At 41.0% G+C, this 14775-nt stretch overlaps 1 protein-coding gene across 4 annotated transcripts in view; it reads right to left on the bottom strand.

Moving 5' to 3' along the window:
- ZDHHC2 (zinc finger DHHC-type palmitoyltransferase 2) overlaps positions 1 to 14775 on the bottom strand; it is a 75191-nt gene extending 60416 nt beyond the window's left edge. For 3 of the 4 annotated variants that reach the window (XR_009006506.1, XM_057537274.1, XM_057537275.1), the window contains exon 1: positions 14377 to 14775. Coding sequence is in view for 2 of the 4 variants with exons in the window: in XM_057537274.1 (XP_057393257.1) it covers positions 14377 to 14503 (127 nt within the window). In the remaining 2 variants the exon portion in view is untranslated. Of the gene's footprint in view, positions 1 to 7994; positions 8015 to 14376 lie in introns of those variants that run through there. The other variant, XM_007174024.3, reaches the window with a different exon arrangement.

Genomic DNA, 14775 nt, shown 5'->3' with positions numbered 1-14775 from the left:
AGTTCCAACAATGCCTGGGTCTTTTCAACTCCAGTCCCCTTCCTTTCCAATTCCACATGCCCTTCTTTGGGTTGGCCCTGAGAGGCATGACCGACTCCTCTGAATCAGGCAGGTTGGTGTGAACAATACACCTTCAGCAAAGTTCTACCCGGTTCCCAAATAATGGTTGTCTACTATTGGGGGAAGGTCAAGCAAAGACTTCAAATCCTGAAAACATCCCCTTCATTAGTCAGAACCCAAATTTTAGAACTGGAAGGGCCTTAATGATTATTTTGCTCAGTGTAACTACTCATCTTTCTTATATATGTATGTATTTATGTATTCGTAGTAAGCAAAAATCCCACTTGTATTTTGGTTATTTCAGCATTTAAAAATACACATATAAGATCAGATGGAAAGAATTTTTGTAGTGTATTTTTTAATGTCATTAGATCAATCCCTTATTACCTGGTGTACTCAGAATTATCAAAGAGGACAATACTGAGAGAATTTTTTTTTCACTACCAAACATTAGCTTTCTGATTTATTAAGTAGAAAAATCAGTGCTTCTTGTGTGCTTCTCCATGGAAACAGATAACCTTCTAAAACTATCTCCCGGGGTTAGCAGCTACATGTTGAGTACCAAATGACCAGGGCACTTATAACAGAGCACATATAACATATTTAAAAATTAAACCAATATTTCTAGGCTCACGTAAATTATCTGACACTTCTATAGTACTACAGAGAAAGAAACGAAAGGGACAAAGCTATAATTCCAGCCTTTGTGTTTATGATGTTCATCAGAATAGAATTTACAGTGGCACACTTGAAGGGATGAATTAAAAGATTTAAAACAACATTAGCACCAGCAATAATTACTGCAGTAGAGCACTGAGTCGCAATATCTATTAAAACATGCAAAGGTATTAAACTATTCACTGACTCACCCTTCTGTACTGGGTATTGAAGGGTGAGTCAGTATTTTCTTTTATAACAGTATTTTCTTCACTGTCATATATTCATGAAGTAAACTTCTCACACACACAATCTTTCTTTGATCTCAGCTTGAATTACAGTATGCCTTGTTCCTCTTACTTGCAGCAAATCATACCCTTACTCTATACTGCATTTACCAACAGCACTAGCACAGCCCGCCGGCCAGTAATTGCCGTGATAGTACCTATATTCAGTTGCAGCAAAAGCAAATTTGACATAGTTGTAAAACTGGCAGGTCACAGATGAAAGACGGGCCCTACTACTGCTTAAGGCACAGTATAAGAGCACAATAGTATACAAGTACCACCTAATTATAAGTAGACGTATTCATTAATGTAAACAGGAAGTTCTACGCAATTGTGTACAGAACTAAGACAGTCATCAATGCTTGGACTGAGTCTCTTTCTCTGCTCAATGTGTGAGCTGAATCTCATGTTTCCTACTTGTTTCTCTCCACCAATTAATGTACTGATCTTTGTTTTCTGTTCCTGAAACCACTGTCACTTACTCTAGATCTGCAGACAAAACAAATACCCTGATATTCATTCATGAATCGTGTTCACTCCCTGTGCTGTGTATAAGGACCTAGCTCATGATTAACACCGTGGGATACTGACGCATCCACAGACACAGGTATGTTTCCTCGACTTCTCCCCACCAGCTCATGCCACCAGCTCATGTTTACCCAGTATATGTACCATTTAAACTCATAACATGTTGCTCTTTAAAAAGATAAAATTTCTACCAGTTATCATTAGTGCTCTGGTTACCCAAAAATTGTTGTTCAATTTTAGACTACGTACAGTAGGCCAGCAGCCCTCAACATTTCTGCCTTGGCCGTACCTGATGGCCGGTGTTCTCATGAGGGACACAGTCCCTAGGAATGAAGAAAGCTACTGCATGGGCAAAATGGAGTTACTCACAATTCCCTGACCACCAGCTTTCCTCCTGCACTGTGAAAGGGCAAGGTAGTTAAAAACTACTCCGGGGACATTGATATGGACCTCACAGACACTTCCAGAGACCTTCAAGTTTAGATATGTTTACAAGGGTATATACAGGCTTCTCTGGAATCACACTTCCATCAAAATCACCTGCTCCAAGAAAACAGCATGGCAGGCCTCAAAAATTAAACACAAAATTACCATATAATCCAACAATTCCACTTCTGGGTATATACCCAAAGAACTGAAATCAGAGACTTGAACATGTATTTGCAGACGAATGTTCACAGCAGCATTATACACAATAGCCAAAAGGTGGAAACAACCAAAATGTTCACCAACAAATGAACAGATAAACAAAATGTGGTGCATAATACAATGGAATATTATAGACCATTAGGAATGAAATTCTGACACATGCTACAACATGGATAAACCTTAAAGACATATGCTTAAGTGAAATAAACAGACACAAAAAGACAAATACATGGTTCCACATACATGAGGTACCTAGAATAGTCAAAGTCATAGAAACAGAAACTAGAAGGGTGGGTGCCAGGGGCTGGGGGAAAAGGAGAATGGGGAATTACTGCTTAATGGATGCAGAGTGTCATTTTGGGAAGATTAAAAATTGCTGGAGGTGGATGGTGGTGATGGTTGCACAGCAGTGGGAATGTACTTAATGCCACTGAACTGCACACTTAAAATGCAGTCAAAATGGTAAATGGGTACAATGGCAAAATTTTATGTTACGTATATTTTATCACAATAAAAAGATTTAAAAATCACCTGCTCCAGAGACTATTCCCAAACCACAAATTAAACTAATATTCACCTGTAGCTAAAGTTTTCTTTCTCATCTCTGGTTATTTCTACAATGAAGGATTTTTGTTGTTTGATCTTTTCAAGAAAGTAAGCTCAGAAGTGGTAAGTAAAGAAAAACAAAGCTTTGTTGAGATGCAGATGTCTAGCTAGGCATTTCCACCAAAGTGGTTCATTCAGAAGTCTTCCCAGATTCTCAGTGTCTGAGATTCAGAACACCTAGGCAAAATTACAAATTCCACACTTCCTTGGCCTTTTTCAGTGAATGAATGCAAAATCCAAAGACTTCAAGGGTCTTGGGTATTTTTGGATATTAACTGCATACATGTATCCATCTCAGATTGACAGCTTCAAATGAAAGTTAAATTATGTACAGCATATTCTATTTAAGAAGACTGGGGCAAGGAAGGGGGAGTTGAATATTTTAGAAAGTCTTTCTTTTTTTTCATCTAAAATGGGTAGAAATTTTAGCATTATAAGGGGAGATTTTAGTTAGCTGAAAACTTTTAAAATGGAATATAGCAGCTCTGGGCAATGCTGGCTAAGTTTGAGTGCTTCCTGCAAATGCATTTCACTCATTTTTTTAGTGATTATTTTATATTTATATATTAGGGCAAATATTTTGCATATTCTAAATTGTTCTTAATCTTTTAACTTTTCAAATGGGTTATAAAATTAATGTTGTCATCTAAATCCTTATTATAAATGATTACATTTCAATATTCAGAAAGAAAAAAAAGAGGCAATTGATTATTATATTTGTGTATTAGTTCACTAGGGCTGCCATAACAAAGTACCACAGACTGAGTGCCTTAAACAACAGAAATTTATCTTCTCACAATTCTGGAGGCCAGAAATCTAAGATCAAGATTTAGCAGGTTTGGTTTCTTCTGAGGCCTCTCTCCTTGGCTGACTTCTCCTCGTGTCTTCACATGGTCTTCCCTCTATATGTGTGTGTCCAAATTTCCTCCAATCATATGGTATTATGACTCATTCTAATGACCTAATTTTAATTTAATTACCTCTTTAAAGGCTCTATCTCCAAATACAGTCATGTTCTGAGGTACTAGGGGTTAGGACTTCAACATATGAAATGGTGGGGGGGGAAGGGTACAACTTGGCCCATAATAATTTGAAACCATAAAAATATTACAAACTCATTTACGAACATCTGAGTGATCAAATAATAAAAAGCTAAGCAGGTAATTCTCTCATAAAGGATTCACGTTCTTTGAAGCTTGAAATGTCTACTGCGATCACAAAAGGCTCAATTAAACAAGTTCAGTGGGCATCCATTCCTTTAAGAGAAGTATGTCTTGAACGCTACTCTGTGTCAGGCATCAAGGCTTCAACTGTAACCAGACAGGGTTTCTGCTCTCATGAAATCTTCTACAGGTAATCTTCAGATAATAAGAAAGTTAAGCTTATCTAATAGAATAAGGTCTTTTTAATTTGGATTGAAGGAATAACAGATATCCCAGCGACTCACACACTGCTGTATGTGTTTCATTTTAGTAAAACTTTTGAAATTAAATTCGGGGGTCTTCAGAGCATAGTCAGTAATAAATTAAAACAAGAGTTCAATCTCACATTGTTAAATTCTCAGTCCTTATTTTACTTGACATATGAGCCTATCTGTCAACATCGAGTGCTCCCTCCTCCTTGACACCTTCTCCTCCCCAGGCTTCAGGACCCCACATTCTCTTAGTTTTCCTCCACTCCACTAGTCATCCCTTCTCAGTCTCCTTTGCTGGTTCCTACTCATCTCCTCAACTCTCAGTGCTGGTCACCTTTGGTCCTCGTCTCTGCTCAATTTACGTTCACTCTCTTGTTGGGACGAATGTATCCGATGTTAAGTCTTTAAATCGATTTAAACGCTGAGGACTCCCAAATTTACTCCTCCCGCCCAGACTCTCTTCCCAATGCCAAACTCATCTACGCAACTGCTCACTCAGCAGCTCTGTTTCCATGTCCACATAACACTGGTGATCTACGGTCACCCCATCCCCACCCAGCTCCGCTCTACCTACATCTTGTGCATCTCAGCTCATCTCCATTCGTCCAGTTGCTCAGGCCAAAACACTGGCATCGATTGGCTCCTTCCTTTCTTTCACAACTCACAAATGTCTGTCAGGAAATCCTGTTGTCTCTAAAAATAAATGCAGAAGCTGGCAACCTCTCTCCCTTCCCACTGTCCCCACCATGGTCTGACACATCATCATTTCTCACCTGGATTGATGAAGTGGACAGCCCAGAGTACGCAGCAGCCAGGATGATCTTTTTAAACGTAAGTCACAGCATGTCACTGTGCTACCCAGCACTCTGCCACGGATCCCCGTTCCACCCCAAGTAAAGCCAAAATCCTCACAATGGCCTGTGAGGCCCCATAATCTGTACCTTTTCTGCATCTCTCTGACCTTGTCACCTACGTCCCTTCCCCCTGCTCACACCCCTCCAGCCAAAATCACCTTGTTCCTCCTCTAACACGCTCACACTCTCCTGCCTCAGGGCCTCCATACTGACGGTTCCCTCCGCCTGAGATGCATTTCTTCCCAGTGCAAGCATGGTTCAATCCCTCAGCATCTTTGAGTCATTGCTTAAATTCCTTGACCATCCCACCACACCCACCCACACACACACACACACACACACACACACACACACACACACACACACGCATGGATAAAAAGATGTGGTCTATATATACAATGGAATATAGCTTGGCCATAAAAAAGAATGAAATCTTGCCATTTGCAGCAACATGGATGGACCTAGAGTGCATTATGCTAAGTGAAATAAATCAGACAGAGAAAGACAAATACTATGTGATTTCACTTATATATGTAGTATCTAAAAAACAAAACAAATGAACAGCACAACTAAACAGTCCTAGATACAGAGAGCACACAGGTGGTTGCCAGAGGGGAGGCTGGTGGGGGGAGGAGAGAAATAGGTGGCGAGATTAAGAGGTACAAACTTCCAGTTGCAAAATAAATGAGTCACAAGTATGCAAAGTACAGGGTGGGGAATATAGTCAGTAATTATGTAATATCTTTGAATGGTGACAGATGACAACTAGACTTATTATGGCGATCTAAAAACTAAAAAAGGAAAACTTCACTGGCATTCCCAATCATTTTTGCTCTGCTTTTTGCTTTTTTGTCATGATACTTAGGACCCTCTAACACATTATATAAGCTACTGTGTCTCTTATTTGTCCTTCCTATCCTCCAACTAGAATGTAAACTCTAAGAGCCGTTAACAAATATTTTTGAATGAATGAATAAATTAGAGAGGTACTCAATAAATTATGGATGGTTTGAAATGCATTCAGTTCTTGGATTTTAAAATTGCTTGCTAAAATGCAAGTTTATGGGGGCCTACAACTGAATCACTGCTCTCCACCCCCTCCAACCGACATACAGCTCTCAGTTCTGCGTATCATAGTTTTTAGTATGTCCTAGTCCTGGAATAAGCTGCATTTCATTAAAAATATGCTATAATTAAAACCTTGATTAAGTCCAGCTGGTCTCTGCCCTTCATCCCTTCACACTAATGGACCTCCCTGGAGGTGCCCTGTATAATCACTAGTCATAGTTAAGCACATAAATCCCTTACTGCCTTTCTTCCTACAACATGTCACATGGAGTTGGCCACCAAGTAAAAAACCTGATCACATATTAGTCCCTGCAATTCAGAGCAGGCCTGGGACTTATAGTTTGAGGCTCATAACATTGAAATCTTTTTCTCGGTTGGTTAATGGTACCAGGTGTCTCTCATTAGGGCTCAGCATCAGCTGTTTCGGAGCAGGCTGTTTTTCCCACTATCATATGCCCAATGTGAATTATACGGACATTACAGAGACTGTACTTTAAGCTGCACCATCTCTCACATCCCTACCAATTTGGTGAAAAGCCACACTTCAGATTCAGCCACCTACTACCTCTCCTGAGATGACCTTCGGGCCCCCAAAACCATCAGGGACACAATCTAGTCTGGGTTTTCAGTCACCTCATTCTAAACATACTCATTCAAATACAGTGAAAATCCATTTTTTACATAATGCAATAAACAGAGTCAGAAATTTAATTTTATCTATATATATAAGAAAATAGATAAGCATTACAAAGCATTCTGGTCTGCCAAATTTCACCGAGTTACAATCAAATAAATCTATAAAGTTCTTGGAAATACATGAACTGCTTTTTACAAGGACTGTATCTATTATAAGATGACCATGAAGATAAACAAATTACCTTGAAACTACTGTACTCTTTGGATATTTGGTTTTAAAGGATGTAGAGAAAAAGGTTTTTTGATTATTGCTTGGTGTTTATTTTACTGACGAACTGATCTGGACCATTCTGTTCCTTTAGGGTGGCGATGCTAGTGAATAAATCCAAAGAGGTCAAAATACTTTAAGTATAGCAGGAAAGCTTAATTGACACTCTACATGAGGAGAAATTTCAGGATACCATGGAGAAATACTGGCAAAGAAATAAAGCTCAGTCATCTGTAAAAGCACTTCTCTTTCATTTGCATTTAAAAATGTAATCGACAACATATCTAAATGAACTACCATCAAGTATGCATTTTAGAGTGCAGAGAAGCGCTAAGATGATAAATGCAGCAGATATTTTTGCTCCAGTGTCTCCCAAATAAAAATGGATTTTTAACATTTCTGGCACAAATATTTATAATTGAATTTAAAAGTCATAGTCAGATGAAAAGTCAAATTAGGAAAAATGATACACAAATGTTTCAAATGTGATTTAACTTTAAAGGAAAAATTTCAGGCAATCATAGCCGGTTACTTAATTGCTAACATATGCTTCTTAAGAAATCAGGTCATCTACCTCCTCCCAGCTGCCCTCACCCCACCCCCTGCCCTGCAAATTCCACCCTTTTCCATTCTCAGCATTTGACTGAGATAACAATTAAGATATCACAAAATTACCCTTAAAAGAATTAGAGAAAAATATTTCAACAATGTTTAATGGACTATTAAAGAAATTAATTCAATTATGTTATGCTTTTACTATTAATTCTCTGTTATATATCTACATGGTAATATAAAATCGTAGGCTTCCACATACTATTAAGACTACCTTTCTAAACAATCTTTGTAAAACTGTTTGCCCAATGGAGAACATTAAGAATCTATGGCAAATCTATCATTTTGCAAGTAAGATGAGATAGTATTTCTCCAGTCATCACAATGTTGGAGTCTCAGGGGACCCACGAACTCACCACTTCCTAGAGGAAAGAAGACTGAGAGATGTGATACAACAGTCAAAATGCATGAAATCAGCAGTATAAATTACAACATGTAAAGTCCTGGTTCCATTTTTCTGAGAAGAAAAACCACAAATTTTCCATCAAGATGAAAAAGAAAAACAAATGAAACAAAGATCACTGAGAATCTTCTCACTGAGAACTCTCCATCTATACTAATCTCTGGAATATCTGTCCTTTTGGTTTGTTTGGTTTTTGTCCCCCTGGCACTTCTTCCTACCACGGAGGCCAAAGAGATCAAACACCTGCTCTTGCTAAATAAAACCTGTTGCCTGGGGGTGTGGGCACGACAACAGGTCAGCCAGCTGGCGCTCCCAGAACCATCCTTACGGAGACACGGGGAGCAGGGATGCCTCCAGCGCTCGGGATGGCTGGCCGCTAGGGCAGCCGCTCCCGCCAACGGTATGACATCAGCTCTGCTTCACCCACCTGCTCTTGGTTTCTGCTCATTTTCTAAGCTAGGTTCTCCAGTCTTCCCATGGATTCAATGAGTTGTGGTCCGGAAGTTCTCACATTTACCCACCAAGTCACGGGCCCTAAGCTGAGAGCAGAGTAAAAGTTGCCCGAGCGTTAGGTAAGAAATGAGGCAACTGAAACAACCACGTAGCACGTAGCTGAGGCACAAATTACTGGTCATAATCTCGCTCTGAGATGTTTCTACGTGGTAGATCGATAATATGATTAGCCAGGCATTACTAGCGAAGCGCTCTCCGTCAGCTCGCCTCACCTGCTGTACTGATCGCTCTGATTTAACACTGGCCCAGCAGCCAACGCACAGGCTCCCGGGACGGGGCTGTTTCATTTTCCATTTCTCCTTCCTGCCCCTGGGCCACGCGAGCCGCATTTTGAAAGTTACCGACCCTTCTCCTCATGCGCAAGCTGGAGGGAAGGCTTCAGTTTTGTTCTGTTTTGCTTTTCCAGAGGCAATTTTTCCCCTTAGCTGTGAGGAAAAGATGTCTATTCAGTTCTCCTCTAAATCATCTCTGGGGAAAAAGTGCCTAGCACATAACAAAGGTTCAATAAACGCTTTTGAATGAACCCTGCTCAAAACCCTCTGAAGCTGGCCTCTTTCTAACCTTGCGGAAATGCACCTTCTCTAGAGACAATTATCTTGACTTAAGAAACCACCCCTTCAGCTTCTGCTTAATTACTGGAAACACTTGAGCAAGTATTTATTTTGACAGCACGGACAGGGCATTCTCAGTAAGCATTTGAAAGTAAACTTTTTTTCTCCACAACAAACTTTAAATTGAGTTTTGACTTCTAGACCCTCTTCTCTTACCTATTTACATTTACAATTGTTTCATAAAAATCAAACACATTAATTCATTCGACTTTTAGTGAGCACCTCTGCATGCTAAGTACCATGGTAACTGCTTTACCTATGTTATCTCTAATAGGATTTAATAGCAAACAGTAATGCTGCATTGTCCAATATATAAATTAAAAAGAGTTTTCTGACACACTAAATGGAACCAAGAAAGCATTAAGCAGTCTTTTTTTCTCCTTTCCCACTGACTATTTATATTAAAGTCAAATGGTACATAGGTCAAGAATTTGGAGTATATCACATTTTATACATTTGAATTTTAGATTTGAAGAAATGTTGAATTCTTATCCCTCTATTTGGACAATTAAAAATCTTGAAAGTGATAATATCAAGAAAAGTTAAAGAACTAATATATTTTAAATCAACTGTCAACAAGAAATAATTTCTAAGTATTTAGGCATTAAACATTTAGCATGTGTACATCTTCTATGGATGTGCTTTCTGTGTCATTTAAAACTATTTTAATAATTATAGATGGTAACACTTGTATTCTCAAGATCATTTGTTAGTAGTTTTTTCTAAAAAAGTTTTAATGTCCTGCATAATTTTTAAAAATGATAGTTTACCAATAACAAAAACACAGTTCTTTCTCTGTGGGGCTCAAATTCATTTCATGATGGAAAACAACTTAGAGCCCCATTCAGTCTCCATCCTTGAACGTGCAATGGCCTTGAATTAATGGTAGATCACAACAGAATCCACGTATGAGGTTTTATATGTTTTATCCTTAAAGATATCCTTAAAAGAAGGAAAACGTAGTTTTCTATCTCCTAAACTGATCCCTAAGTATGTAGACTAATTCTTTGAATTCTTGAACATCTTCAATAATCACTGTGGAATGTAAGAGGTTGCAATCATTTCTGAGAGGTGTTAATTAATAATAAAGACTGCAAAACCATGAGTAAAACCCCAATATTCTAATGGTCTAACTTCTAACATACTCCAGGGTCAGCAATCTATTGCCCAAGGGCCGTCTGGCCTGCTGACTATTTTTATAAATAAAGTTTTCTTGGAACACAGTCACATCCATTTGTTAAATTATCTAAAGTTGCTTTTGTGCTACAACAGTCGTGCTGAGTGGTTGTAACTATCTGGCCCAAACTATAAACCCTTTGAAAATTGTGAAATCGTTATATAAAGGCTGTTTCCCTTACTTTCAGAGCTGTGTTAACTCTTATTAAACAACAACAATAAAGTTTAATGGACTTGCTACAGGACTTCATTGGGCTAGAGAGATGCGGTGAGGGGTTTGCAAGGAAAGGGAGACATTTTAACATTTGTACCACAGAAGCTGAAGTCACATTGGTTAATTTGGAAAAAGGACATAGAACTGGTAGCAACTCTTGGACATTTAATGTCTGCATCTACGAATGCCAGAGACAGTTGGCCTAAATGATCTTTAAGCTCTGCAATCTTCATGATTCTCTGAAATGACTTCAGTAAATCCATAAGCAAACCCAGAACCATATGAGCACACAACTTAATAATAAATGTTTCATGGCGCCTGCCTAAGGTGAAGGCAGGGAAGGAATACATTTTAGAAAAGTGAAAACCAAAATTATTAAACAAGGGCATGTGGAGCTTTCTGGTACTATTCTTGAAACTCTTCTGTAACTTTGAAATTACTATCAAATTAAAAGGTATAAAAATAGTTAAAACAATTTTAAATGTTAGCACTTAAAAGGGAAAACTTCAGTTACCGTATTCAACAAAGTTAACGCAGCGACTGCCATAATGTTTCTGGAAAACACATAAGCCATGCTTAGTATGTTCCCTGAACCAAGCATGCCTGCAGATTACCGTCATTCCCTCTATTCTGCATCCTAATTACCCACCTTACAAATTTTACCCTTTGAATTTATCTTACTTTATGGAAAATGAGCTAACTAGTAATTGAAGGGATCAAAAGACAGATAAGACACAAAAGAAGCTGGAGTGGAGAGAGTAGTAGGAGGGAGAGGGAGGGACTAGAAGAGACCAGTTAATCAATTAACTAGATAAACATGTTCCGAAATGATCGCAAATAGCAGCAGCTCTGTATTCTCTCTTCTTTGGTAGACTAGGAAGGAAACTTACCCCAAATACTTGACTCTCATACAATATATGTACATCCCATATATTTTTTATGTACACATATTCCAAAGAGATATGAGTTTATTTTTTCTAAAATACAAACACTAAGCAAACATTATGCTAATTGAAAAAGTGCCTAGAGAGCCACACATCCACATTGTTAAATATAGAAACTAACTGTAATGAGAATCATTATCTCCAGTTTCCAAGGATACCAGGGTAAGCACTACTCCTAAATTGCAGTTAATTCAGCAAAGGGCACAAAGTAATTTATATTCAGGGTCATCTCTGCTGACAGCAGATACAGAAGCAAGGCCAGGGTAAACCGCCCTGTTTTTCTATTCTGTTTGTTACTCACTCCAATTCCCAACCCCCAACCCCCATCCTCTGGTCCCAACCCTGGCCAATGTTTTATGGGTAAAATGTGGAAAATCTGATGGTAAACGGCAACTTCCAAGAGAAACAGAATCCACAAAGGACAGGGCCATCAGAGATGTGAATAATGCTGGGGGGTAGGGAAGGTTGGCATTCCTCTCTGCTTTGTTTGTGAAAAGGAGAGAAGCCTGGTTTTGTGTGCCTGCCACACTAGTGGCCCTTTTCCCGGTGCCTGTAAGGGAACTGTACAGTTAATTTCAACTTCCCACCCAACCAAGGCTATCCAAGCTTTTAGAGCTTACCCCTCCTAAACTGCCATAGCGTCTAGAATCATTTTCAATTTGCTGTCTTCTTGACTCTAGGATCTAGACTTTTCATACGATTACTTACAATTTTTTCTATAGCTTTAATAGAAAAACTACTTTCTGACAACTTCAGAGAGATTGCCTCTGAATCATTTCGTTGTTGTTGTTTATTCAAGGCTATTTGTTGATTGCTTTCAACATGACAGGCATTGTACCAGGCGAGGGAGGCAATGACGAGAAGTGACATGAGACTTCATTTTTGATCTCCAGGGAAAGTATCAAAAACAGGCCATGTCACTTAGGCAGTTTAAAAAGAGGCATTCCCCCCTCAGTCAAATTTTCACTTACTAAAATAGTGATGTGGATTTCATGGATATTTTAGATTTACCTTAAACTTACAGAAATTAAAATAAAAATATATAAAATATATATAAATAATATCCAGATAAAACAGCGGTTTTCCATTTAGCTCCTCCCCCATCACCTGTCCACTCAATACAGTAAGACATCCTATGTAGAACTCAGCTGGGGCAGAGATAATCGTAAGGGACGAAAAGCTCTCCCAGCCTTCATGTGTTTCCTCCTGATGGGCATGAGACTGCATCAGGCTAAGCTTCTTAGCTTAATGTGATAATGTAGATGAATAAATTGCCTGTTTTGATAACTGAGGCCTTCTGAGACTTTCCTCTTTTACACCAGTTACAGTAATTGAAACTGCTCACTGCTTCTAAGAGAAGGAATGAAATACAACAAACGTTTCTAATAGTTATGTAACATTTCAGTATACCTCAATAAGGCAAGTTGTTTTCATATTAACAGTTAATACAAAAAGTACATGTTTCTGAAAATTTTTTCCTATACATTTTTGATAACTTGAATGCTACATACTCAGTTGCACTGTCTTGATGATTTCGGTACCCAATCCTTTTTTTTTTTTTTTTAAAAAAGCTACTTTTGTACTGAAATATTGTTTCTAAATTCAATAAAAAAAAAGTAATAACATCAAATTTTAAAACTATATGAAATGGGAAGTTAGTCTCAATTCTGATAAAAGTTATGTCAGTAATTATCTTGGTGTATTATTCTGACACCTATTATTTCTCACAAGGGGCAACATTTTGAGGTAAGAAGGCTTCAGAGAAGATGCTATATCTGAATCTTGCAGCTTGCAAAACGCTTAAATTGAGAAGGTTCACCTAAACAGGCCACTATTTAACCTTTCTCCTGGCCTCACCGGAAGCTAGTGCTCCGGAGGGCGAAAACACAAAAAGCGTTCTCAAGTCACTGGCAGAAAGGTCATCCTCTGGTTTATCACCTTTTCTGACAACACGATGAGCTTTCACAAAACCTCTAAGGTAGAAACCGGCTTACATTAAGGAACAGAATTGTATTCCCTAATCGTGCGTAATCAACTTTTTTTCTTCTCATCTTCAGCGCTGCAAATACCCCATCCAACCGATTCTGGAGCCTAAAACTTGGACTTGAGCCACTTGGCTCTCTGGATGAAAAAACATCAGATGGTCGCCTCCTTTTTCCCTTCTATTATTCTAACATCTAAATTACGGTCTTGCGTACTGCATATATCTTCGAAAATACTTTATAGTAGCTCACCACCCACCCACCTCCACCTCCTCTTCACTAGCAAGTGTCCAATTGGCAATGCTCAAAGATCATAAAGGCAGCAAAAACGCCCCTGAGGGCTGTCACAAATTTTTAAAAAGTGGATTAAGGACAACCAGAAACGGGCAGCTCTGACACGCGAGGCCACCGTCCCCCGCGCGGGTCTGGCGCAGCTCAGATCCCGGGCCCAGCTCGGAGCCCTCCAGCCTCCAGCGCAGCCTCCCCGGGCCTCAGCCCTCGGCGGAGGCTGGGGCGGCGGACACCGCCGTTGTCCCGGGTGCCGTCCTGCCGAGGGCGGGGGTGGCTGGGCTGCGCGAGCGTCGGGGTGGAGGTGGCACCGTAACCGGAGAGTTGCGAGGGGAAGGCGACGGTAGCGCGAGCGGAAGGAGGCTGCCCCGAGGCTGTTTTCGGCCGCGGCGCCGGCCGACAAGCAGCCAGTTGGCGGCGCCCGGAGCGCGACAGGCTCCGGGGTGGGAAGAGCGGGCGCGCGGCGCCGTGCGCTCGGCGTCCCCGCGTCCCGGGACTGTCAAGTGGGCGGCGGAGGGGGCGAGGGGCGAGCGCAGAGGCCGCTGAGTGGCCGGGCCGGCCCTCCGGGGGCGGGGGGAGGGCCGAGCGCGGGCGGGCGCGCACTCACCTATGCACAGCTGGATGGCGTAGGCGTAGTAGGACCAGCCGAGCAGGAGGCTGATGAATACCACGGGGATCCAGTACAGCACCCGCCGGCACCGCCGCCTGACGCTGCCCGGGCCCGAGGGCGCCATCTTCCAGCCGCATCCACCTGCCCAGCTCCGCCGCCGCCGCCGCCGCCGCCCGCGGGCCTGGCTCCGGGGCTGGCTGGCCGCGCCCGGCGTCCCCGGCGGGACGGGCCCGGGGGCGGCGGCCGGTTGCGCCGCGGCCACTGCCGCCGCCGTGGCGCTAACTCCCCATCCCGCAGCCCCGAGCCGGCGCCGCGGACTCCCGGCTCCTCCGTCCGGCGGAGGCGGTGGCTGCGAGAGGAGGGCGCGGAGAAGGCGGACGGGGAGGAGGCGGAGGC

The sequence above is a fragment of the Balaenoptera acutorostrata genome, chromosome 21 (genome assembly GCF_949987535.1).
Source record: "Balaenoptera acutorostrata chromosome 21, mBalAcu1.1, whole genome shotgun sequence".
Lineage (NCBI taxonomy): Eukaryota > Metazoa > Chordata > Mammalia > Artiodactyla > Balaenopteridae > Balaenoptera > Balaenoptera acutorostrata.
Note: the sequence above shows the minus strand (reverse complement) of the source record. Positions and strands in the feature narration are given on the sequence as shown.